General features: G+C 48.4%; 1 protein-coding gene across 1 annotated transcript in view; it reads right to left on the bottom strand.

Moving 5' to 3' along the window:
* Positions 1–24,303, bottom strand: part of TNRC18 (trinucleotide repeat containing 18) — a 137,287-nt gene that overhangs the window by 77,085 nt on the left and 35,899 nt on the right. The window contains exons 3-5 of the mRNA XM_044678753.1: positions 19,714–19,857; positions 15,276–17,084; positions 631–736 (exon numbers count right to left, since the gene is read on the bottom strand). Coding sequence (XP_044534688.1) covers positions 631–736; positions 15,276–17,084; positions 19,714–19,857 — 2,059 coding nt within the window. The remainder of the gene's footprint in view (positions 1–630; positions 737–15,275; positions 17,085–19,713; positions 19,858–24,303) is intronic.

Genomic DNA, 24,303 nt, shown 5'->3' with positions numbered 1-24,303 from the left:
CTTTTTTTTTTTTTTAACCTTATCCATAGGTCTGGCAGGTATTTTGTGCTTCCCTAATATGTTTAAGGCATCACTCATTTCTAAATGATGTATCCATTTTGACTTTGCCATGGAATATGGCATGAGGCATTGGTTTTGGTCAAAGAGTGAATTTTTCTTCTAGAAGCTAGGTGACTATGGTCATTTGCCATTGCATGGCGAGTGCCTAGTCTATCCCACTGGTCTTCCACTCTCCTTCTTAGCCAATACCAGATTGTTTTAACGATTGCCACTTTATAAATGTGGTTTGAGCTCCAATACAGCTAAGCCACCTATCTTCATATTTTTTTCACTCTGGAGATTCAAGTAACTCTTCTTTGTCTACCCAGGCCCACTTATTCCCCTCCTACTCCTCAAAGCTTGAGGCCCCATGATGTTAATCCTTTACTTTAAATCTCAAAGAATTAATTAGCTCCTTCCCCCAAAGCTGCCTGCCAAGAGTGGCTGCCTCAGAGCATGGCTCAGAGTTGGACCCTGGCCCCAGACAAATAAGGAGTCAAGAGATGGAAGACAGATGGGAATCATGGAGACAGAGGTGAAAGACCCATGGGAAATAAAGGGGGGGCTGGTTCTTCCAGTGTTAAGACTCACCTGAGCAGCTTCTCTTGGTCCCGCTCCAGACGCCCCCCACCCAGGAGGCGTTCTTCCCTGTGGCGGCCTCGGTCATCTCCGCAGTCTTCGTCTGAACGACTGTGTCCTACACAAGGAGACCAAACCAGTCAGTGGAAATAGCCTGGGGAAGAACTTCATAATTTAAGAAGGGGCCAAAAGTCCTCTGCCATGCCCCATCCTCATTCCCCCCCTTGGCTCAGTTCTTCCTTCATCTCTCCTCTCCACCCTGCTAATAACCTTCATCGCAGATGGATGTGGGACCCACCAGCCTGCCAGTGTTTCTATTAAACAGTTTTCATCTATCAGGTTTTGCAAGATCAGGCTTGGGGCAATGCTGAGTTCCCTGGCCAGGGTTGGGAAGAACCAGCTCTGACACAAGTATTTGGCCAAACTCCGAGATGTTGCTGTCACATTGACAATGCCAAGAAAGATAAGAGTTGAGTTTTCCACTAGCATGTCAAAAAAGGGTGGGATCATGGGTTTAGAAATGGAAGGGAGCTGGGAGGTCATCTGGTCCAACTCCAATTTTACAGATAAGGCTGCTGAGGCCACAAAAGGTCACACAGGGCCCTAATAGAGATCTGAACCCATTTCCTGAGACTCTAAGTTCAGAGATCTTTCCACTATATCACTCTGCCTCAAAGGAAGTTGGGTCAGAAGTTATATTGTTGGGGGCAGCTAGGTGGCTCAGTGGATTGAGAGCCAGGTCTAGAGATGGGAGGTCCTAGGTTCAAATCTGACCTCAGACACTTCCTAGCTGTGTGACCCTGGGCAAGTTACTTGACCTAGCCCTTACCACTCTTCTGCCTTGGAGCCAATATTGACTCCAAGACGGAAGGGTAAGGGTTTTTTATTTAAAAAAAAAAAAAAAAAAAAAAGGTTATATTGTTCCAGAGAGCAACAGGGCATTTACCCAGTGGTCTTTGATAAAATCTGTTCTTTTATAGGTATAGGAAAGGAACAGCAGTAGCCAGATATCCCTGGAAACTCTTAACAAGCTGGCACCATACGTAGGTTTTTGCCTGGCCAGCCTTGCTGGGATGATCCCACCACCAGACTTAGACAGCACCTTCTAAATCAGGAGTTCTGAAAGTAGGGCCCATGAACTTGTTTTAAAAAAAATATTTTGCAACAGGTCTGTGTTTAGGAGGCCCTCATTTCAAATCTGGCCTCAGACACTTCTTAGCTCTGTGATCCTGAGCAAATCACTTTAACCCCAGTTGCCTAACCCTTGCATCTTTTCTATCAGAAGTGATACTAAGACAGAAAGTAAGAGTTTGAAAAAAAAAGTTTATGACTCCATTTCAATTATAATTTTGATCCTATATATTTTATTTTGTGAATAATAGTGAGGCATAGAGAGGTAGCTGGATGGCTCAGTGGACTGATAGCCAGGCCTAAAGACAGTAGGTCCTGGGTTCATATCTGGCCTCAGACACTTCCTAGCTGTGTGACCCTGGGCAAGTCACTTCACCCCAATGCCTAGCTCTTTCCACTCTTCTGCCTTCAAACCAATACACTGTATTGATCCTAAGACAGAAGGTAATGGTTTAAAGAGAAAAAAAAAAAGATCCATAGGCTTCACCAAATGCCAAAGGGGTCCCTAACAAAATAAAGGTTAAGAACCCCAATTCTAGCTCAACCTGAGCATGAGATTGAAGTCGTCCTAAATAGTAGTAATCCCTTCTTAAACTTTATACTTTATCCAAATAGTGTTTTTTTAGTGGCTTTACACAAACTCTCCCCCTAATATACCCATCTTTTGGGGAGAGAGATTGAGGTTCTGAGAAGAAAAGAGAGGCTTGTCTTTCCTTAACAGGAGGCACAGACTATTCTTCCTTTCTCCTTTCTTTTTTCTTTTTTTTGAACAACTTGAAGACAAAAGAGCAATTAAAAAAATTAAAAAATTAGCCTTTACTTTCTGTCTTAGAATCAATTCTAAGTATTGGTTCTAAGGCAGAAGAGCTATGGACTAGGAAATGAAGGTTAAGTGACTTGCCTAGGGTCACACAGCTTGGAAGTGTCTGAGGCCACATCTGAACCCAGACCTGGCTCTTAATCCACTATATTAACTAGCCACCCTTCCTTCCTCCTCCCTTCTACCTTGCTAAATTTCATCATCCTAAATAGATGTGAGACCAGAGAAGATGCACATCTCTACAGAACAACTTCCAATCCCAATAGGCTTTGTCAGCCCAGGCTTGGAATAAGGCATCCAGAAGCATCAGAAGGGGAGTTTCTAGGTGGTTCAGTGGATGGAGAGCCAGGCCTGGAAGTGGGAAGTCCTGGGTTCAAATGTGACCTCAGACATTTCCTAGCTGTGTGAGCCCCCTGTCTAGCCCTTCCTGCTCTTCTGCCTTAGAACCGATCGACAGCATTGATTCCAAGGCAATGTAAGGGTTAAAAGAATCTTTGGCATGCTGCTCCTCCTCTGCTAGTTATCCTATCTTGTCTTCTATCCCCCAGCTCTTGACACCGACCATCCTTAATCCTTTCTGGTGTTATTATAAAGTAAGTCCGCCAAGCCCAGCAGAGCCAGAATAAATAGTGTCACTGCAGTAACAGACAAGAAACACGGATACAACCTGATCTACGATCCACCCCAGCCACATCAGCGAGCAAACAAAAGATGGTTTTCTTAAAAGGAGAAATATGTTCATTGTCTTGAGGCTCCATATGTTTTAATTTATGTGTGGTTAATTACTTTTTCTCATGGTCTATTTCCCCAGGAATGCTAGAGAGGAGGCCGGGCTAAGGAGTACAAAAAGACAGTAGCTGCTGGCACGGGAGACGGGGCTTCCGCGCACTCCCTTCTAGCCCCGGTCTTGGCTGCATCACTGTGCCAAGCGGGCTCCGGCCTGGGCAGACAGGGGTGTCCCTGCGGTTCCGCAGCCATCTGGAAGCCTCTGCTGACAGCGTTCCAGCTTGCCCTGCCTGTCCTGCTGCGGGTCTCTGGCTCTTCCCCACTCACCACCCCAAAGGAGGAGGAGAGAAGACGTCTCTCTTTCTAAAAAATGCCCCCCCAGTGCGTGGCACCCCCCCCCCAAGTCCTGAAATCTCCCCAACGGGGATAAGGAGGAGTGGGCATGGGGTTTATTCCAACCAGCTGACAAATAGTACAAAGGGACCGATTCAGAAGCAAACCTTCCTGAGCCCCTCTCTGGTGGGAAACTGCAGGGTCGCCAGCCAAAACCCAACCGGGATCGCCCAAGGGGACAGAGGCAGAGCAAGACCCCCGGAGGTTCCCTAAAGTCTCCCAGACTCCCTGGAGGTCTAAATGTCTCAGGCAATCCCCATGGGGGCAGAGGTGGCTGGAAAGGAATGTCACACTGGAAAGCCAAGAGACCCCCCAGGTTTGTCCCTGCTTCTGCCTCCCACTGCGAGCCTAGAAAAGTGAGCGCTCGGCTCAGGCTGTCTCCTTGTCAGATGGGGAGCCTGCAGCGTGCCCCTGTCCGTCTCCCAGGAATAAGTCCATCTGCAAAGGGTCCTCTCCTCCTGGAGGAAAGGACTATTTCAGGGGTTTCGCACAGGCTCTAAAAACCAATCTGACCTTCATCAAGGCAGAATACTCTGCGGTGGCCTGAGACCGGTTTGGTTTTTTCTTTCTTGTGCCTTCGGGGCAGGCCCCAAAGGGTTCCTCTGTCACAGGGAATCTGAGAGGACATGTAGTCCAATTCCTTCGTTTTATAGATGGGGGAAGAAGTCGTTAACTCAGTTTATATGTAACAGAGTCAAATGGGGTTCCAATCTGGCCTCGGACCATTCTTAAATGGGTGACCCTGGGGGCAGCTGGGTAGCTCAGTGGAGTGAGAGTCAGACCTAGAGACGGGAGGTCCTGGGTTCAAATGTGGCCTCAGACACTTCCCAGCTGTGTGACCCTGGGAAAGTCACTTGACCCCCATTGCCCACCCTTACCACTCTTCCACCTAAGAGCCAATATACAGAAGTTAAGGGTTTACAAATGCAAAATAAATAAATAAATGAAAGATAAATGGGTGACCCTGGGCAAGTCGCTTAACTCCAGGGGCCTAAGCCCTTGCCTTTCTGTCTCAAGTTGTTACTAAAACAGAAAGTAAAGATTAAAAAAAAATAAATTGAGTCTACATTTGAATCCAGGTCCTCTTGCTCCAAATCGTACACTGTTTTTTCACTGCACCACATTGCCTTCATTAAGTCACTTGCCTTGAGCCATGTCTTGATTCCAGAAGACATGGGTTCAAGTCTGATCTCAGATACTTCCTAACTAGGTGTCCCTGGGAAGTCACATAATTCCATTTGCCTAGCCCTTGCCTTTCTGTTTTTTTTTTTTAAAGAATCAACCAATGATTATGATTTATTTTTAGTGTGTAAATTTCATAGTCCAACAATATCCATTCTTTTTTTCCCCTTACCTTTCTGTTTTAAGAGTTGTTACTAATAAAGATTAAGGAAAAAAAGTTAAGGATCTAGATTTGAATCCAGATCCTCTTGCTCCAAATTATACATTCTTTTTCCAGTGCACCACACTGCCTTCACTAAGTCACTTTCCTTGAGCCATGTTTGGAGTCTAGAAGATGTGGGTTCAAATCTGACCTCAGATACTTCCTAACCAGGTGACCCTGGGTAAGTCACTGATTGCCAAGCCCTTGCCACTTTTCTTAGAATTGATACTAAGACAGAAGGTAAAGGATTTTTAAAGCTTCACCTGCCTCTCTGACAGATATAGGACTTCTTATCAAATCAAACTAGAGAATACCCCACCCCACCCCAAAGGGGTTGGGAGGGGGAAAGGAAGTCTGAGGGGAACTAGCCCTGGAGCATGGGATGCCAGGGCCCTTACCCTGTTTGGTTTCATCAGGTCCACAGCAATGAATTATTTTTCTTTTTTCTTTTTTAAACCCCTACCTTCCAGCTTAGAATGGACACTAATGATCAGTTCCAAGATAGAAGAGCAACAAAACCCAATGGGGGTTAAGTGACTTGCCCAGGAAGTATGTGAGGCAAATTTGAACCCAGGATCTCTCATTTCCAGGTTTGGCTCTCTATCTCCTGGGCCCCCCTAGCTGCCCCCTAGCAATTATTTCTAAAAATACAAACTCAGAAATGACAGGAGCATTTCTAACTCTTCTCTTTCAGCATTTTTCACGCATACAGTCATCATCATGAGGGATTGAAATGTGCCGATAGCAGAGTGGGTGGCAGAGGATGTTTCGCTGGCATAGCAACTACAGCCTCATTTCTATAGGCCTGGGCTTGGCCCTAGATGGCAGCTCGATGCTTACATGCATGATCTCTCCTGGGGGGGAGCGGCACGAGAGATTCCCTACTGCTAATCTAATCCAGAAACAGCGACTACAGTGGAAAGAGCATCCGACTGATCTTGGAAAGAGCAACTGGGTTTGAATTCTAGTTCTTCACTTACCACCTCTGAAGAACCTTGAACAACTTTCTCAACTTTTTTTTTTTTAAACCCTTACCTTCTGTCTTAGAATCAACAGAAAGGATTTGTTCCAAGGCTAGATAATTGGGGATTAAATAATTTGCCCAGAGTCACGCAGTGAGTGTCTGAGGCCAGATTTGAATCTAGTTCCTTCCAATCTCAGACCTGTCTCTGTCTCTCTCTGTCTCTGTCTCTCTCTGTCTCTCTTTCTCTGTCTGTCTGTCTGTCTGTCTGTCTCTCTCTCTCTCTGTCTCTCTCGAGCCAACTTCCTTAACTTTTGAAGGTCTTTCCTCATTCATAAATGATGGGAGTTGGACAAAATGACCTTTCAAGTCCCTTGTGGCACTCTGGTCTATTCCCAGACTCCTTTGTGCTTTCTTCTCTCTTCTCAAAAAAGGATCCCACTTGGAATAAAATAAAGGACCACACTTGACTCCTTACAGTTATGAAGAGCTAGAAATGATCAAAGAGAACCTATCTAATCCAGACTCTCCCCAAGTGAAAGATGGGAAAATGTGTGGTCCCATGGAGCCATCCTTATTATTAGCAGAGCCAAGACTGGCACCTGGACTATGGTTTTTCCCCTTTAAGGTTCTTTCTGGCACACCATGATAACCAAGAAAAATTGTTATCTTCTTTTTAAAAGCAAACCAATCCTCCCACCCTTACTCATCTCAATGGGATCCAAGTTAGCAAGCATTTATTAAGTACCTACCACATACCAGACATTATCCTCCCACTTGAATCTCCCAGAAAAAGTGATTCTACAACCTCCGGGAGAACCTAGCTCCCTTCCATCCATTTTTTTCTATTTCACTTAACTTCTATAAATACAATCGGGTAGGATTATTGAGGCTTGGAGACGGCGACATGAAATAAGGGGCTGTAGGGGACCCAAAGTCAAGTTACTGGACGCCGGATGAAAGGCGTCTTCCGTCTGAAAGACTTAGCTCCCTTCCAAAGAAAGAGAAAAGAGGGGACCCTGGAAATTTTATCTTTGGATTCAGTTTGCTTGCAGTGATTAAGTAGCTAATCATTTGGGCTTTTAATTATTTAATGAGTCATATTTATAGAAATACATACTACAATAAAAAATGTTTGCTACTTTAAATTGAAAAAAAAAATTTTTTTTTTTTCAAAATAGGATGGGTGCTACAGGTCACACGCTGTCTTGGAAGGAAGGCTGGGCTTGGGCGTCATAAAGACAGAGTTCAAATTCTGCCTCAGACTCTTATTACCTGTAGCCCTGGGCAAGTCATATAATCTCTCAGCCTCAGTTTCCTCAACTGTAAAAAATGAAGGGGTTAGAACAGTTGATTTCAAAGGTTCCTTCCAGACTAGGATCTATGATCCTATATATAACACCCTATTATCCTATGAGCTGCTCTTCCATAAACAAAGCAGACATTTGAAGATGGATTGGGAGGGGGGGAGGGCGGGAGAAAAGGAGGCAGCTAAATGGCTTGGTGAATTGAGAGCCAGGCCTGGAGAGCAGAGGTCCTGGGTTCAAATTTGGCCTCCAACATTTCCTAGCTGTGCGACCCTGGGCAAGTCACTTAACCCCCATTGCTTAGCTTTTACCATTCTTCTGCCTTAGAATTAATACACAGGGGGGCAGCTGAGTAGTTCAGTGGATTGAGAGCCAGGCCTAGAGACAGGAGGTCCTAGGTTCAAATCCGGCCTCAGCCACTTCCCAGCTGTGTGACCCTGGGCAAGTCACTTGACCCCCATTGCCTACCCTTACCAATCTTCCACCTATGAGTCAATACACAGTATTGACTCCAAGATGGAAGATAAGAGTTAAAAAAAAAAAAAAGAATTAATACACAGCATTATTTTTTAAAGCATTATCTACATTTTGTTGTATTTTTATTTATTTTGTTAAATATTTCCAAATGATCTTTAAAAAAAAAAAAAGATTACTTTTTTCCCTTACTTTCTGCCTTCGAATCACACTGTATTGATTCTAAGATAGAAGGTGAGGATTTTTTTTTTTAAAAGAAAAGAAAATGGATTGCTGGAGGTCTGGGCTATGATGAAGAACCAAAGAACAAAGTGTCTCTCTGTGGGAAATTAAGTGGCCCCATGGAGACTGGGCTCATAATGAGTTGGCCTCATTAACACCAAGCTCAGGGTAATGGGGTGAACGGGACCAGACAGCTGGCCACGTAGGGACAGGCCCATAACCGTGCTGTGTTGCCGTGGCGGCGGGCAGCGTCCCCGAGTGAGAAGGGCGCGGCTCCAGTCTAGCTGGGTGACCCTGGGTAAGTCACTGTCTTTCTTTGGGCCTCTGTTCCGTCCTCTACCCCCGCCCTACACGGTGGTATTCTTCTGAAGCGTCCGGATGCCGAGGCTTTTTGTCTCGCAGCTTCTGCTGCCGCTCCTGCCAAACCACCCACAGAGGGTCGGATGCCAACACCCACGGCTCCGAGGGAATCGGGAGGCCCAACAGCTCCCTGACACCTCATCCGAGGGATCGAAACGGTTTGGGGGCTAATTCCCCCCAAGAAAAGACCTCCTCCAGGATCGCCGTCCAGACTTGCTGAACCCCTAAACGTTTAACAACAACAACAAAAAGGTACATGCACGCCCCTCAAGCTCCAGGGGGCCGTGGGAGCAGATACCTTCATCACCCATCAAATGAGCTGGCAGCAAAAAGAAGAATAAAACAAAGAGTGCTGCGTATTTTAATGGACTAATCTGTGCCTTTCCAAAGCTGGCTAACGCCACCAAAGACACATGCGCCTCGCTGCAAGGGAGGCTTTCATTCCTATACCATTCATTTCTTCTTCCCCCCCTTTTTTTAATGATGGGATAGGAGGGAGAAGTGCCCAGAAATTCCCAACCAACCGCTCTTCCCTGGAGCCCGCCAGCCGGGGACTTTCCCAACGCCAGCCTCACTGGGGCTGGCCATACTATGGCGCATCCATTATTTATTACAGGTTTAATGTTAAAGGGGCTCCGGCTCCCCCTGGGCCACACCCCTGGGCCCTTCCCCTGATCCTTCCCCCCGCCCTGGGGCTGGTACAGAACGCTTATTGTCTCTATCCCTGAATGACCATTTTGTCCATATATAACATGATGCAGGGAACTTGCATACAAAATTCAATCAATTATGCACAGAGGACAGGCTGAGGCCCGGTTTCCATGGCAACCAAGGCCTAGTACTAAATACTTGCATTTTACTAGCCAAATACTACAGATTAGTCATCTAAAGCCCGCTTTCTCTTTCTTAAAAGGTCTAAATATTCAAGCACTCTCCACTCCCAAGCAAGCAAGCTAATGTTATTACTAGACTCTTGGCACATGGGGGAAAGGAAGAGGGGTTTGGGGGGGGGGGGGTTACAGGGGAGAGGAGGGCCTGCTTCTGTTGCCAAGCCAGTTCCATTGCTTAGCAACAGACCCAGAGGCCTGTTAGAATTCAACCCTTGTTTGCAGCCTCTGAGTTGGACTCAGTAAATTACATTTAATGCCTGGTGGGAGGGTCTGGGGGGGGGCTGAATGGCTGTTACACACAGCTCCCCCCTAGCGCGGATGAGAAAGCCCAAGACAGCCCCAAACGATGGAACAGGGATGGAGAAAAATGGCTGCTGGGGTAAAGATGGCACCCGGATGACCGACGGAATAAATCTGGCCGTGTCTGTCCTAAAAGAGGTGGAGGGTGGGGGACCCCCTCCCCATACCTGCCGCCCAGGCTGCTGGGGGGGACCGTGTGAAGGAAGAGGAGCCGGGCCAGCTCGATCCCAAAGGCCAGGACTCGCGGGCAGGCCTGGACAACACGAGGGGCAGGGATTGCAGGAAGGTCTTGATGGCCCGCTAGGGATGGGTAGGAGCTACCAACACCAAGAGAAGTCATACCCCACTGACTGACCTAAAATACATTCTTTTCCCCTTTCCTTTTTAAAGAAACAAAACCTCTTACCTTCTGTCTTAGAATCATATTGTATATTGGTTCCAAGGCAGAAGAGCGGTAAGGCCTAGGCAATGGGGGTTAAGTGACTTGCCCAGGGTCACACAGTTAGGAAGGGTCTGAGATCAGCTTTGAACCTAGGACTTTCCTTCCTATCTCTAGACCTGGCTCTCCATTCACTGAGCCAACCAGCTGTCCCTTCCTTCCCTTATTAATTAAAAAACAAACAAACCCAAATATTATTCTGAGAAGGGGGTCCAAAGGTATCACCAGATGGAGGGTTCCCTGACACTGAAAAATTTAAGAACCCTGGTGTAGAGCCTAGGGGAAAACTATAGAGTTGAATGCTAGTGGTAGCCCATGAGGGCCCTCATCACCCATGAAGCATAATAATAATAATAATAATAATAATAAAACAACAACAACAACAACAATACCAGGGGGCAGCTGGGTAGCTCAGTGGATTGAGAGTCAGGCCTAGAGACAGGAGGTCCTAGGTTCAAATCCGGCCTCAGACACTTCCCAGCTGTGTGACCCTGGGCAAGTCACTTAACCCCCATTGCCTACCCTTACCACTCTTCTGCCTTGGAGCCAATACACAGTATTGACTCCAAGATGGAAGGTAAGGGTTTAAAAAAAAAATAATAAGAATACCATAACCCCCCACTAACTGATGTTCCATTATGGTATGAAAATGACTTTGGGAGCAGGCTCTGGCTGGGAATGTATTCCCAGAAATAGCAATAGATGTGCATCCATCCATATTTTCTCCTTGGGTTCACTTCAAATATCTCCCACTTGTGATACAGGACAAATAAGGGTAACCTCTACAGGAGCCACTTAAAAAAGACTGGGTGGGGTGTGTGTGCAGCTGAGTGGCTCAGTGGATCAAGAACCAGGCCTAGAGACAGGCCACCCCCCCAGAATCAAGAAATCAACCACATTATCCTAATGAACAAGGTGCTTCCAAGGCCCTCTCAGAGCTGCTGGATGAAGTCACTTCCCATCCCACCTTGGCCCAAGGGTACCCCAAGAGGTTCTCTGGGGTCCTAAGCAATCTGCCCCAGAGGAAGAAGGGTGGTAGAATTCAGAAGGATGATATAGGCCGCTTCCTCTTCCTCTCAGTAGAGAGGTGGTAGACTACAGATTCAGAACTAGGCCCACATTTTCAGACATTGCCAAGGGGGTGAGCTGGGTTTTTTCCCCTCTGGATTTGTTAGAAGGAAGGTTGGGGTGAGGAGGCCAGAGGAGCGAGTCACACGGAAGTGACAGGGATCTATGAAAAGAAACACCAAGAAAACCTTTTTTTTTTTTTTTTTTAAACTCTTCACCTTCTGTCTTAGAATCAATACTGTGTATTGGTCCCAAAGCAGAAGAGCAGTAAGGGCTGGGCAGTAGGGGTGAAGTGACTTGCCCAGGGTCACACAGCTGGGAAGTGTCTGAGGCCAGATTTGAACCCATGAAGCATCTTTAATTATTTTTTTCAACCCTGACCCTCTGTCTTAGAGGATTGGTTCCAAGGCAGAAGAGTGGTAAGGGTAGGCAATGGGGGTTAAGTGACTTGCCCAGGGTCACACAGCTGGGAAGTGTCTGAGGCCAGATTTGAACCCAGGATCTCCCATCTCTAGGCCTGGCTCTCTATCCACTGAGGGCCCTAAGAAAACCTTTTTAGAATTTAAAATAAGACAAAGAGTAAACCCCCCACAGACCCGACGTTACGTTGGGCCTTTTCCTTCTCTCTTGCTTGGCTGCCCAGCACACACCACAGTCGCCCATTTTTTCTCTTCCCTCCTAAGTGGACGTTCTTCCATTGGTTCTCCCCGGGCTTCTAAAAACCCTTCTTTCTCTCTGGTGTCCCAAAACACATGGACACACACACAAATCTCCCAGCATCCAAATCTACTTCTATGGCTCCCTCCTGGGCCCTGCTATGGCGCCCGCTCTGTCCCAGGCGGTGAAGCCTGTGCACGTTGGCCAGGCATTCCCAGCCTTCCATCAGGGCAGAAGGCTGGGAGGTGGGTGAGAAAATCCTCTCTTTCTCCTTCTCGCCTAACTCCAACGGCCACCCACCACGGTCAAGTGGCGGACAATTTCCAGGGCCGAGGACTATGGTTATAGGAATGGACCTAATGGAGAAACAATCTTGATCAAACTGATTCTAAATTCAGCCCAACAAAAAAATAAACAAAGAAACAAATGAATGAATTCAGCCCAAACGGCTGGTCTGAATAGGGCTTTTCCCCTTCATGCCACAGGTTTATACGTCTTCCCCAACACACAACCTGACTGCCCGCCTCCCTCTCCATGGAGAGGGTCTAGAACTCAAAGCAACCTCCAAGGCCATCTCATCCCAAACCCTCCGTATTGAGATGAAGAATCAGAGACCCAGGAGAAGGAAGAGACTTTTCCCCAGTCTTGCACCGGGCATTGGGGATGGTGGCAGGACTTGAACTCGTCCTCCTCTGGTCCTACACCCAGAGCGGTTTCCATGATCAAACAGTGCCTCCCCAGGCCCGGACTCTTTCCCTGGGGATCAAGGTGGGGCCTGAAGCGAGGAAGAAGACCGGACTCTAAATCCAGCCTCCAACACTTCATCACTGGGGGAAGCCAGGAATATTATTTAACTCATCTCTCAGTGTCCTCCTCTGTAAAGCACTTCCCTCTGGAGATGCTTCTGAGCATCAAACCAGATAATATTTGTAAATCAAGACAATATTTGGGAAATTCTCATTTGCCCAGGGTTTCTCTAGTTCCTCCCCCAGTCATGAACTCTCCTAGAACCAAGGAGACTGGAAGGAAGGTCCAAAGACGAAGCGACAGACAGCGAAATGTTCTGCTCACTGTTATTCCCACGAGGCTGGACCCTCCTTTCCTCCTGGGAGCTTTCCGTCTCGCTTGTCTTGTTTTTCTTATTTAGACTGTGAGTAGAAAGCATGTCTTGCTCTATGTTTTGAATGGTACCAGGGACATGGTTGACACTCAATTAAAAAAATTTTTAAACTCGTACCCTCCTTTTTAGAATAAATACTGGGTATTGGTTCCAAGGCAGAAGAGCAGGAAGGGCTAGGCCAAGGGGGTTAGGTGACTTGCCCAGGGTCACACAGCTGGGAAGTGTCAAATTTGAACATAAGACCTCCCGTCTCTAGGCCTGGCTCTCCATCCACTGAGCCACCCAGCTGCCTTCTGGAATCAGTAACTTAAAGATGCTTCATGGGTTCAAAACTGGCCTCAGATACTTCCTAGCTGTGTGACTCTAAGCAAGACACTGAACCCCAGTTGGCTAGCCCTTACCCTTCTGTTGTTATTAAGACAGAAAGGGTTTTAAAAAAAAGGGGGGGAGACCAAGTCTTAAAAAAAGAATTCTCGTGTATCATCCTTCCCACTTTCTCCGAACCCCACAGCAATAACAAGTGCATCTCTTTTCTCTCATGAATTCACCTTAGAAAGTCTGGGCTTGTTGTATAAACTGAATATAAAGAGACAGCCAGCCTTGAAGACAGAAGACCTAGATTCGAATCCCACCTGACACTGAGTGTCTGTGTTTTTATGCACCAGTCACTCATTTCTCAGCGTCCCCAGGGCCTCTCACAAGACTATAAATTGCAGAGCAGTTACTGATCCATCCTAGTAGAGGCAGTTTTCTCACGCAGGAGTCCCCTCTCTGAAATCACATCCCTATAAGTCCAAGGTTCAAAATCTCCAATTATACTGTGCCCCTTGGAATCTGTTCTGGAGGGGGTCTTGATCTGTACTTGGGTTACCCTCCCCCCCTGAGGAGGGCTAGCTTCGGAGTCGCCTCCACATTCCCGAAGGCTGGCCTCGAAGAGGCCCAGAGAAAAGGACCTCTTGGTCTGGGGGGCCTCGGAAGAGCCGGGGATGCACTTTTCCCTGACCCGATGCTTCAGCTGCCTGTCTCTCTAGTCAACTCTTCCTCGGTGTCCCTGCCCTACTACCCATCTCTCCTCTTCCAACCTTTTAGGAAGAGTTGCCGCTACATTTCAACAAAGGGAAATAACAGAGGCACCAGGAAATGTAACATTTGACCTATTAAAATACCCCCAAAATGTGAAAGTGGGCATAATAGCAGTGTCATCCTAACCCTGTGTGGAGAAATAACAGAGGCTTGACACTACAGACCCTACAATTTCAAAAGGAGGCCCATCCATGGTGGTCTTTTTGGTCCTTTACTTACCTTCCTATTTTATGCTCTGGTCATAGAATTAAGAGTTATCCTCAGGGCAACTAGCTAAGTGGCTCAGTGGATGGAGAGCCAGGCTCAGAGATGGGAGGTCCTGGGTTCAAATGTGACCTCAGACCCTTCCTAGCTGTGTGACTCTGGGCAAGTCACTTAACTCCCATGGTCTAGCCCAGTGGTTCCCAAATGTTTTTGGCCTACACCCCCTTTCCAGAAAAAATATTACTTAGCCCCCTGGAAATTAGTTTGTTTTTTTTTTTAATTTTAATAGCAACTAATAGGAAAGATAAATGCACCTGCGGCCATCACCGCTCCCGGGATTGCTGCAGCACCCACCAGGGGGAGGTGGCGCCCACTTTGGGAATCACTGATCTAGCCCTTACTTCTGCCTTGGAACCAATCTATACAGTATCAGTTCTAAGACAGAAGGTAAGGGTTAAAAAAAAAAAAAAAAGTTATTCACATTTAAAAAGTAAATAGATGGAGACACAGAGCATTAAATGACTTGCCCAAAGTCACCAGGCCTAGAACTCAGGCCTCCTTCCTTTTGGTCCATTTGGTCTCCCAACTAGACCGCAACATTTCCCTCTATCTCCCCTCATTGTCTTTAGAACCCCTCAATACAAATCAAGTTCTCAAATACACGCATGAAATATCCCCTTTGCTTCTCCTCCATTCCCTATTTCTATGGGCCCACCTTGGGCCAAGAACTACTCTTTTGGAGTTCCTCCTTCATTCCCATTCAAGAATGTTTCCAGACAGAGAGAGAAAGAGAGACAGAGACAGAGAGAAAGCAAGAGAAAATGAGAGAGGGAGAGGGAGGAGGGAGGGAGAAAGAGGGAAAGAGACAGACAGAGAGAAAGGGAGAGAAAATGAGAGGGAAAGAGAGAAGAGGAGAGAAAGAGAGAGAGGAGAGAGGAGGAGACAGAGAGAGACAGAGAGAGAGAGAGACAGAGATAGATAGATAGATAGATAGATAGATAGATAGAGACAGAGAGAGAGAGAGAGAGAGACAGAGACAGAGGCAGAGGCAGAAGCAGAGGCAGACAGAGAATCCGAGAGCGGGAGAAGGTGAGGCCTTTGCCCCGTGCGGGTCCTACCTTTGATGTTGCTCAGGGATAAAGGCCGATCCTGGTCCGCCAGGCTGGGCCCCAGCTTGGTGCCGCTGTTGTCCTTTTGGCGGGCCACTGCCACGGCAATGCCCACGGGCGGGTGCCTCACTTCCACCTCCCCCTGCGACCCGATACTCTCCCTCCCGAACGACTTGGCGCTCTCCGGCCTCTCCGGGTCCCTCTTTAGCTGCTTGCCCCCTTGGTGGGAGAGCAGCTGCTGGACCTTGGTGGTACCGAGCTGCGAGGGGTCCAGTTTCATGTTGCCCAGCCCGCCGAAAGGGCTCTTCTTGCCGCTGCCGGGCCGGGCGGAGGCCTCCTTGGCGAAGCTGCCGCTGTACTTGATGAGGCTCTGCATGGCAGAGCCCTCGCTGTGAGAGACCGCATGGAGGTCCGCCCCGCCGCGGGGGCCTCCCACCACGGACACCCGCGGCAGCCCACTGGGGTCCAGATAGCCCTTCTTGGCCGCCTCCTCCTCCACCCGGCTGACGTGGTTGTGCTGCGCGGCCAGCACGGCCATCTGAGTGGTGGCGAAGTTGCTCATCTCGAAGGGCTTCCACTTCTGCTCGGGCGGCAGCTTGAGCTGCCCGGCGTCCGGGTGCTGCCGGGAAGGGTCCAGGGTGCCGTACACCTTGGCCGCCTCCTTGGTGGCCGCCCTGGAGAAGCGCTCGCGCTCGCAGGCCCGGTGCTCCACCTCGGGCTTCAGCAGGTCCTTGGAGGGCAGGAAGTCCCTGGTCTCGGGGGAGCCCAGCCCGGCCCGGCTCTGGAAGGGCTCGGACGCGGCGTGCCGCTTCAGCACCAAGGAGTTGGCCCGGATCACCGAGTTCTTCTCCCGCAGCACCTCGGCCCTCCTGGCGTCGCCCGGGCACGGGAAGTCCTGGGGCAGGAGGGCGCGCGAGAGGTCCGCCAGGCCCCGCTCCGAGGGGGGCTGCAGCCCCTCCACCTTGCTCGCCTCCTTGTCCTTGGCCTTATTGTCCCGGGCCTGCGAGGCGATCTGGATGGGCCCCGTCCGCTCGTCGTAGGCCTCGACGGAAGGCACGAAGGTGGGGGCGATGACTTTGTGCTCCCGGCCCGGCTCCTTGGCCGGGGGAAAGATGGTGTACATGCTGGAATGGACGGGCTGCGGGGGGAATGTGGCCGCGCACGCCGAGGCCGAAGAGGAGGGGGTCATCTTCCCCGGCTGCTGCGCGGGGTGCGGAGAGGGGCAGGTGCAGGAGATGTGCAAAGTGGTCATGGCGGGGACGACGGCCTCGCCGCGCTTCATCCGGTCCAGGTGGCCGTGCGCCGCGGGCCGCATGTTCTCGTCGTGCCGGGCCGGGTCCTTGCTGCAGCAGTCCTGCTCGGCGCCCAGGACCTTCAGCAGAGGGTCCCCGCCGCCATTGCAGTTGCTCAGGGACGACGTCTGCAGGGGGTTCTTGGATTTGGGCTCGGCGCCCCCCAGCCCCCGGTGGCCCACGTGCTCCGTCAGGAAGGGGGACAGCCGCTCGCCCATCTTGGCCGCCCGCTCCAGCCCGCTCAGCCTGCGCTCCCCCTCCGGCTTGGCGTCCTGGGTCAGGTCCACCACGCTGCGCGGCCTCGGCTCCTCCTTGGCCTTGCCCTCCCTCTTGCCGAAGGGGGGCGGCAGGTCCCCCCTGCACGCCCTCTCTTTGCTGTGCTCCTTCGCGGGGCCCTCCCGGGAGCTCTTGGGAAGGTGGCCGAGCTCCTTGTCCCGGAGCAGGGAGCCCGACGAGTGGCCGGCGGGGGTCCTGGAAACGGGGTTCTGGGGGTGCAGGGCCACCTGGCCTGGTAGATAGAATCCATCTGCAAAGCAGCAAAAAAGGAGTGAGTTGTCGGCATCTCCGAGGTCAGCCTATCCCTCACCCGGTAGGAGCAGCATCCATACAAATGATGCAGGATCAGGGAGAGACCCACTCAACCAAAGCAGAATATTCCCTCTGGCCTCAGACACTTCTAGCTCTGAGACCCTGGGCCAGTCACTGACCTCTTCCCCCACCCCTGGTGCCTAGCCCTTGCCATTTTGTCTTAGAATCAATATTAAGACAGAAGGGAAGAATTTTTTTTTAAGTGGAATATTCCAGAGAATCAATGATAATGCATAGGATGGACTCAAAATGAAGGATGAGATAGGCCTTTTTGAGGGAATTTGCTTTGCATGATCGTGCTTATTTGTCAAAGCAAATTTGGGTTTTCTTTTTCCTTCTTTCTTTTTTTTTTGTTCAATGGTTAGAGAAGGAAAAAATAAAAAATTGTTCATTGGAGGCAGCTAGGTAGCTCAATGGATAGAGAGCCAGGCCTGAAAACAAGAGGTCTTGGTTTCAAATCTAGACTCTGTTACTTCCTTGCTATGTGACCCTGGGCAAGTCACTTAACCCCAAATGCACAGCCCTTATCAATCTTTTGCCTTGGAACTGATAGCAATTCTAAAACAGATGGTAAGGGTTTATAAAAAAAAATAATTTAATTTAATTGTGAGAATTGAAAAATAAAATGGACTAGAGAATTTTAAAATTAAGAAAAAGATAAAGGTCAAATACTCTAGAAAGTCTAGAACTTTTGGTTATTTTCGCCCTGGGGTGAGAGCAAAAAAGCTTGTCAAATTTACCACTTCAAAGTTGACTTTATCCCAGGCCCAATTAGAGGAAACCCAGGGAAGAGTAGTCTGGAAGAATCTAGATCCATCCTATCCCCTCTAGTGGTCATCAAAGATAGAGTAGATCCCACTTGGCGGGGATGAAACCAAGCTCTCCCTCCTCCCTGCTCCGCCCTAACAGAGGCCAGACCCAGTGAAAGCTTCAATGGTCTGTTCCAGACCCTGCAGACAGTCATTTCCAAGCCTGGAATTCAGCACCCACATCCACAATCCCCCAGGAAGCAAGAGACAGAGTAACCTCAGCTCTCTCTCTCGCCCCTTTCCCAAAACAAACTCCAAAAGTTATGGTCTCCTTGCTGACAAAGCTGGGATTCCTGGGCCAAAATCTTAGGTTTTTCATGATATCGTGATATTTTGTGGAATCCTGAAGAAGATATCTTTGGAGTGTGAGGAACCACGTTTCCTCACTCCCTTTTGCCAGTTTTTCAGCCAATGGGAGGAGGAGAGGGAGGTACATAGAGGGGAGGTGACGTAGCTTTGATGAAGGCAGGATATCCAGGGGAGGTGGGGGGGGGGGGTCTGTATGTATGTATTTACTCAGTCAGTCATCCTTACATTAAACAAATATTTACTCTCAAAATGTAGAAAGCAATGTAAAAAACAGAAAAGCGTAATTCACAGCTTTGTGTGTGTGTGTGTGTGTGTGTGTGTGTGAGTGAGTGAGTGAGAGAGAGAGAGAGAGAGAGAAAGAGAGAGAGAGAGAGAAAAAGAGAGAGAAAGAGAGAGAGAAAGAGAGAGAGAGAGAATGTGTGTATGTATGTGAGAGGGAGGGAGGGAGGAAGAAAGAAAGAGAGCAGAAGAGAAAGAGGGAGAGGGAGAGATAAAGGGGGGATAAAAAGAGAGAAAGAAAGAGCAAGCAAAAAAGAGTGAGAGAAAGAAAGAATGAGAGAGAGAGAAAGAGAGAGAAAGAGAGAGAGAAAGAAAGAAAGAGAGAGAGAAAGAGAGAGAGAGAGAATGTGTGTATGTATGTGAGAGGGAGGGAGGAAGGAAGAAAGAAAGAGAAAGAGAGCAGAAGAGAAAGAGGGAGAGGGAGAGATAAAGGGGGGATAAAAAGAGAGAAAGAAAGAGCAAGCAAAAAAGAGTGAGAGAAAGAAAGAATGAGAGAGAGAGAAAGAGCAAGAGAAAGAGAAAGAACAAGAGAGAGAAAGAAAGAATGAGAGAGAAAGAGCGAGACAGAGAGACAGAGAAAGAGAGAGAGTCCAAGAGACAGACAGTGAGGCAGAAAGGTGTCTGAGATGAAGTCAGGAAGCTGGGCCTTTAGGTGGCAGTGGGAGAGAAGAAAAGGGCAGGGGAAGCGCATCTCCCAGCACAGCATCCACAGGTGTATCCCAGGTAAACACTAAAGCAAGCTGCCCTTTTGTGAAGGGTCTGGGGTTCCCCCTTGGCTCAATCTCTCTGCAGTAACCGCTGTTAGGGCCAGGGGGCTGGGAGGGGGCAGAAGGAAAAGAAGGGAGTGTCTCCCTGAGGGCTGGGAAGAGGCAGGCTCTAGAACAGAGCTGGCCTCAGAAGCTCCCTGCCCGGGGGGGCCCCCTGTGATGGGGATCCCTCCCATCCTTCACATAACCCATCTGAGATCTCACCCTCCCCCACCCCTCCCCACCATGCCTAACAAGGAGAAACTGGCATTAACAAAGAGGGACGTGGGGAGGGCAGGAGGGAAGCATCTTGCCAAGCCCTGCAAAGGCGGAGGGAAGCTGCCATGTGGGAAGAAGAGGAGAAAAGGGGAGCTGAAGCATATGTCTGCTGTGTGCAGACAGACGGCACCCAGCTCCCAACAACCCGCCCACGCACGCTGACCTTTCGGAGAGTCAAAGAGGCCCGGCTGCCCCAGCTGGGCCAGAAGGGGACTGCCGCTGTTGGGGGGCTCCAGGTGGCTCAGGGGAATATATGAAGGGTACAGCCCATTAGGCAGATGGGAAAAGCCTGAAAAACAGAAAGAGGAAACATGTTTGGGGAACAGCATGCTAGCAATTTTTTTTTTTTTTGAACACAAAATTACAGACTGTTTTGGCTGGCAACCCCAAATGCCAGATGAGGCAACTGCTAGATTTAGCGCCATCTTTCCTTAAACACTCGGCCTTCCATACCATGGTGTGCCCCAAAGCAACCCGGCCCCTCCAACCCTCTAGCACCTCCCCAGGTGAGAGGAATCCCCGCCTTTCAGGATGACAACCAGGATCAGGAGAACAGCTGGAGAAGGAGGCAGTGTGGGACGATGGTCAGCCCCGGTAGTGCGGGGAAACTGGGTTCTAGTCCTACCTCTACTCTCCACTAACTCACAAGGGGAGTGCTGTGGCTGGATCAAAGGGCAGGCAATTATTTAAAGACCTTTGGGCATAGTTCCAAATTGCCTTCCAGAATGTTTGGACCAATTCACAACTCCACCAGCAATGCATTAGTGTCACAATTTGGCCACATCTCCTCCAGCATTCATTACTCTCCCCTGCTGTCATTTTAGCCAGTCTGCTAGGTGTGAGGTGATACCTCAGAGCTGTTTTGATTTGCATTTTCTCTGATCAGGAGGAATTTAGAGCACTTTTTTCATGTGATTCTTGATGGTTTTGATTTTAGAAAACAGTGAACTTTGGACGGTGTGGTACAGAGATCAGACTCTTTGTAGAGTTAGAAAATGTGGAGTTTTAATACTTGCCTTGATGTTGGGCAATCACTTAATTTCTTTTTCTTCTTTTAAACCCTTACTTTCTGTCTTAGAATCAATACTAAGGGGGGCAGCTGGGTAGCTCAGTGGATTGAGAGCCAGGCCTAGAGATGGGGAGGTCCTAGGTTCAAATCTGACACAGTACTGACTCCAAGACGGAAGGTAAGGGTTAAAAAAAAAAAAAAAAAAAAAAGAACCAATACTAAGAATCATTTCGAAGGCAGAAGAGCATCAAGGGCTAGGAAATGGGGGTAAAGTGACTTGCCCAGGGTCACCCAGCTGGAAAGTGTCCGAGTTCAAATTTAAACCCAAGATCTCCCATCTCTAGGTCTGACTCTCAATCCACTGAGCCACCCAGCTGCCCTTCTTCTTTTTTTAAACTCTTAACTTCTGTCTTAGAATCAATACTAAGGTTCAGTTCCAAGGCAGAAGAGTGTCAAGGATTAGGCATTTGGGGGTTTAGTGACTTGTCCAGGGTCACACAGCTAGGAAATGTCTGAGTCTGGTCTAGAACTCACAAAGAGGAGTCTTCCTAATTTCAGGGTCAATGCTCTATCCAATAAGGCACTTTCTAATATTATATTATATATACACTTATACGCACACTCCTATATGTCTAGTGTTTTAGGTATGCATAAATTCTAGGGGGTTCTGCAGACGTGGTGCAGTGGCTTTTCTCGTGTCTGCCTCTCGGTGACCCTCTTGGGGGCAGACGCACACAGAAAGCACAGACGACCTTCGGGCTTCTAAGCCAAGGCCCCCCTCCCGCTCTGTTTCCTGTAGAAGGCAGACTGGCAAATCCCAGCTGGCGTGCTCAGGCAGGGTCACCGTGTGCTGCAGCGGGCAGGCATCTCCGTAATTTACCACCTCAAAGGAGAACGTCCCTTCTTTAGACCCTTTCTAACCCGGGCACACTATCTGCCCTTCTCCCAGAACCCCGTCCCTGGGAGTGGAGCTAGAGAGCCCCAAGGCCACCTGGCCAGGGGAGCCCTTGGAGGGCGTCAGTCATGAACAGCTCCTGGGGAGGGCCCAAGAAGGACCGGCTCCTGGGCTGTTCTAGTCTAAAGGGGCCTCTGCTTTGTCTCTACCAAGGTCCACCGGCAGACAACAGGGAGTTCAGGGAAACCAAGAAAGTACAACTGACCAATTCTCACTCTCCTCCTTGTTAAGGTACTACCACCCAAGATAGCCACTGAAGGTGGAAAGGGCAGTTCCTAGGATTCAACTGAAAAACAAACAAACAAACCAAAAAAAAACCCTTACTTTCTGTTTTAGGAACAACTCTAAGGCAAAACGGTAAAGTGACTTGGCCAGGGTGACACACCTAAAAAGTGTCTGAGGTTAGAATTGAACCCAGGTTGTCCCAGACTCAGTATTTATCCAATATGCCACCTAGTTACCCCCAATTTTTAAAAATATAAAACTGGTGGCAGCTGGGTAGCTCAGTAGATGGAGAGTCAGGCCTAGAGACGGGAGGTCCTGAGTTCAAATCTGGCCTCAGACACTTCCTAGCTGGGTGACCTTGGGCAAGTCACTTAACCCCCATGGCCTACCCTTACCAATCTTCTGTCTTAGGACCAATATACGGTATTGATTCTAAGGCAGAAGGTAAGGGCTTTAATAAAAATAAATAAAAAACAAAATTTTATCTTGTTTTAACTTCACCTCCTTTCCCAGCATATCCCTTTCCTCCCAGAGAGCAATCCTTTATAACAAAGAAAATAAGTGAAACTAACAGACACATGGAAAAAGTCTGACAACATATACAATCTTCCACACACCCATAGTCCCCCACCTCTGCGAAGAAGGCTGGAAGACTCATTCATTCATTCCATCAGTAACTAGGTGGCACAGGGGAGAGAGCTTCAGGCTTACACAGTCTCCCTAATTACAGGAGTTCAAACCCTACTTGTTGCTTGCTCTCTGTATGACCTGGAGCAAGCCACTGTACCTCCTTAGGTACTGGAGGAGTTTGCCATTTCCTTCTCCAGCCCATTTTACAGATGAGGAAACTGAGGCAAAGACTCACCCAAATCCCCTACATATCTTCTCTTTACTTAGCTGGGACAACCAGGTGGCACAGTGCCCGACCTGAGCTCGGGAAACCTCCTTTTCCCAAGTTCAGATCCAACTTCAGACACTAACTAACTGGGTAACCCTGGGCAAGTCATTGAACTGCCTCAGTTTCCTCATCTATAAAATGAGCTGGAGAAGGAAATGGCAAACCACTCCTGCATCTTTTTGCCAAGAAAATCTTAAATGAGCTCATGAAGAGTCAGACACAACTTTACCATCAATAACTAGCCATTTTGTGCCCAGGGCAAGCAGTAAAAAAGAGATTCCCTCTGCAGATTGTGGGGAGGAGAAGAGGGAAGGCAGGGGACAGTGGCAAAGACTCTGCCACAAGTGAGACTGCAGGGCTGGGGAGGCTGTGACAGGGGGAAGGAAGTGCTGGCTTCCAGTTTTAATTAAGTATGCTTGGTAACAGAGTGGCTAATGGAAATGGTTCCTACTAGAAAAGAATTCTAAGTGTTATCACTCCCAATAAATTTCAGAGCCCAAGGCAAACACCCAGGCTCTCCTACTCCCCTCAGCAGGGATGGCTTAAGGAACAGGAGGAATATGCTCATTGCTTAATTAATCTTCAGCACCAGAACTGGACAGAACAAAACCCAATGTAAGGAGGAGGAGGAACCTGGGACCCGTCTTAGTAGCTAGAGTGATTCTTGCTTTGTTGTTTGGTGGTCTTTTTGAGTCATGTCTGCCTCTTTGTGAACCCATGTAGGGTTTTCTTGGCAAAAAGAATGGACTGGTTTGCCATTTCCTTTTCCAGTTCATTTTACAGATCAGGAAACTGAGATCAATAGGGTTAAATGACTTGCCCAGGGTCACACAGCTAACAAGTGTCAGAAGACAAATTTGAACCCAGATCCTTCTGCCTCCAGGTCTGGCACTCTACCCCCTGTGCTTGGCTACCCTCATAGAAATGCTAGCCATTCTCATTAAGAAATCAGTCCTCAAAAATTGTACATGGCCACAACAATAGCATGTGAGTGTCTTAGTATCATCCATAAGGCGAGGATGCAGGACAACTCCAAGGGTCTCAAGACGAAGAAGGCTGTCCACTATCTTGGAAGAGAAAGATGGAAGCGGGCCATTCATCACTTTATTTCCTCCATGAGTTTTTCTATAGTGCAAGCAATATGTGCCTTGTTTCACAACATGACAAACATGGAAATATGTATTCTACATAATACATGGACAGCCCATATAGCATATTACTGATCTTCCTGGGGATGGGGAAAAGGTAGAAGGGAGGGAGAGGACACGGATTGCAAAATGTCAGAAAACCAATACTAAAAATTGAGTTGACACCTATTCTGGGAAAAGGGAAAAAAAATCAGGCTCAAGCCACTGAGGTGGCTTCTAGTTTGGTGATCTCCTTTAGGCCATCCTACCAAATCTCCTCATTGAAGATTCTACTGTGGTGGTAAATAATTTAAAATAACTGAGAAGGCGGTGAGACCCTGAGCAAGTCACTTAAGCTCCACTGCCTAGCTCTTACTGCTCTTCTGCCTTGTATTGATGGATGGATGGATGGATGGATGGAGGATGGATGGAAGGAAGGAAGGAAGGAAGGAAGGAAGGAAGGAAGGAAGGAAGGAAGGAAGGAAGGAAGGAAGGAAGGAAGGAAGGAAGGAAGGAAGGAA

This window comes from Gracilinanus agilis, chromosome 1 (genome assembly GCF_016433145.1).
Source record: "Gracilinanus agilis isolate LMUSP501 chromosome 1, AgileGrace, whole genome shotgun sequence".
NCBI classification, from domain to species: domain Eukaryota; kingdom Metazoa; phylum Chordata; class Mammalia; order Didelphimorphia; family Didelphidae; genus Gracilinanus; species Gracilinanus agilis.
The sequence above is the reverse complement of the archived record's forward strand: the minus strand, read 5'-3'. Positions and strand labels throughout refer to the sequence as shown.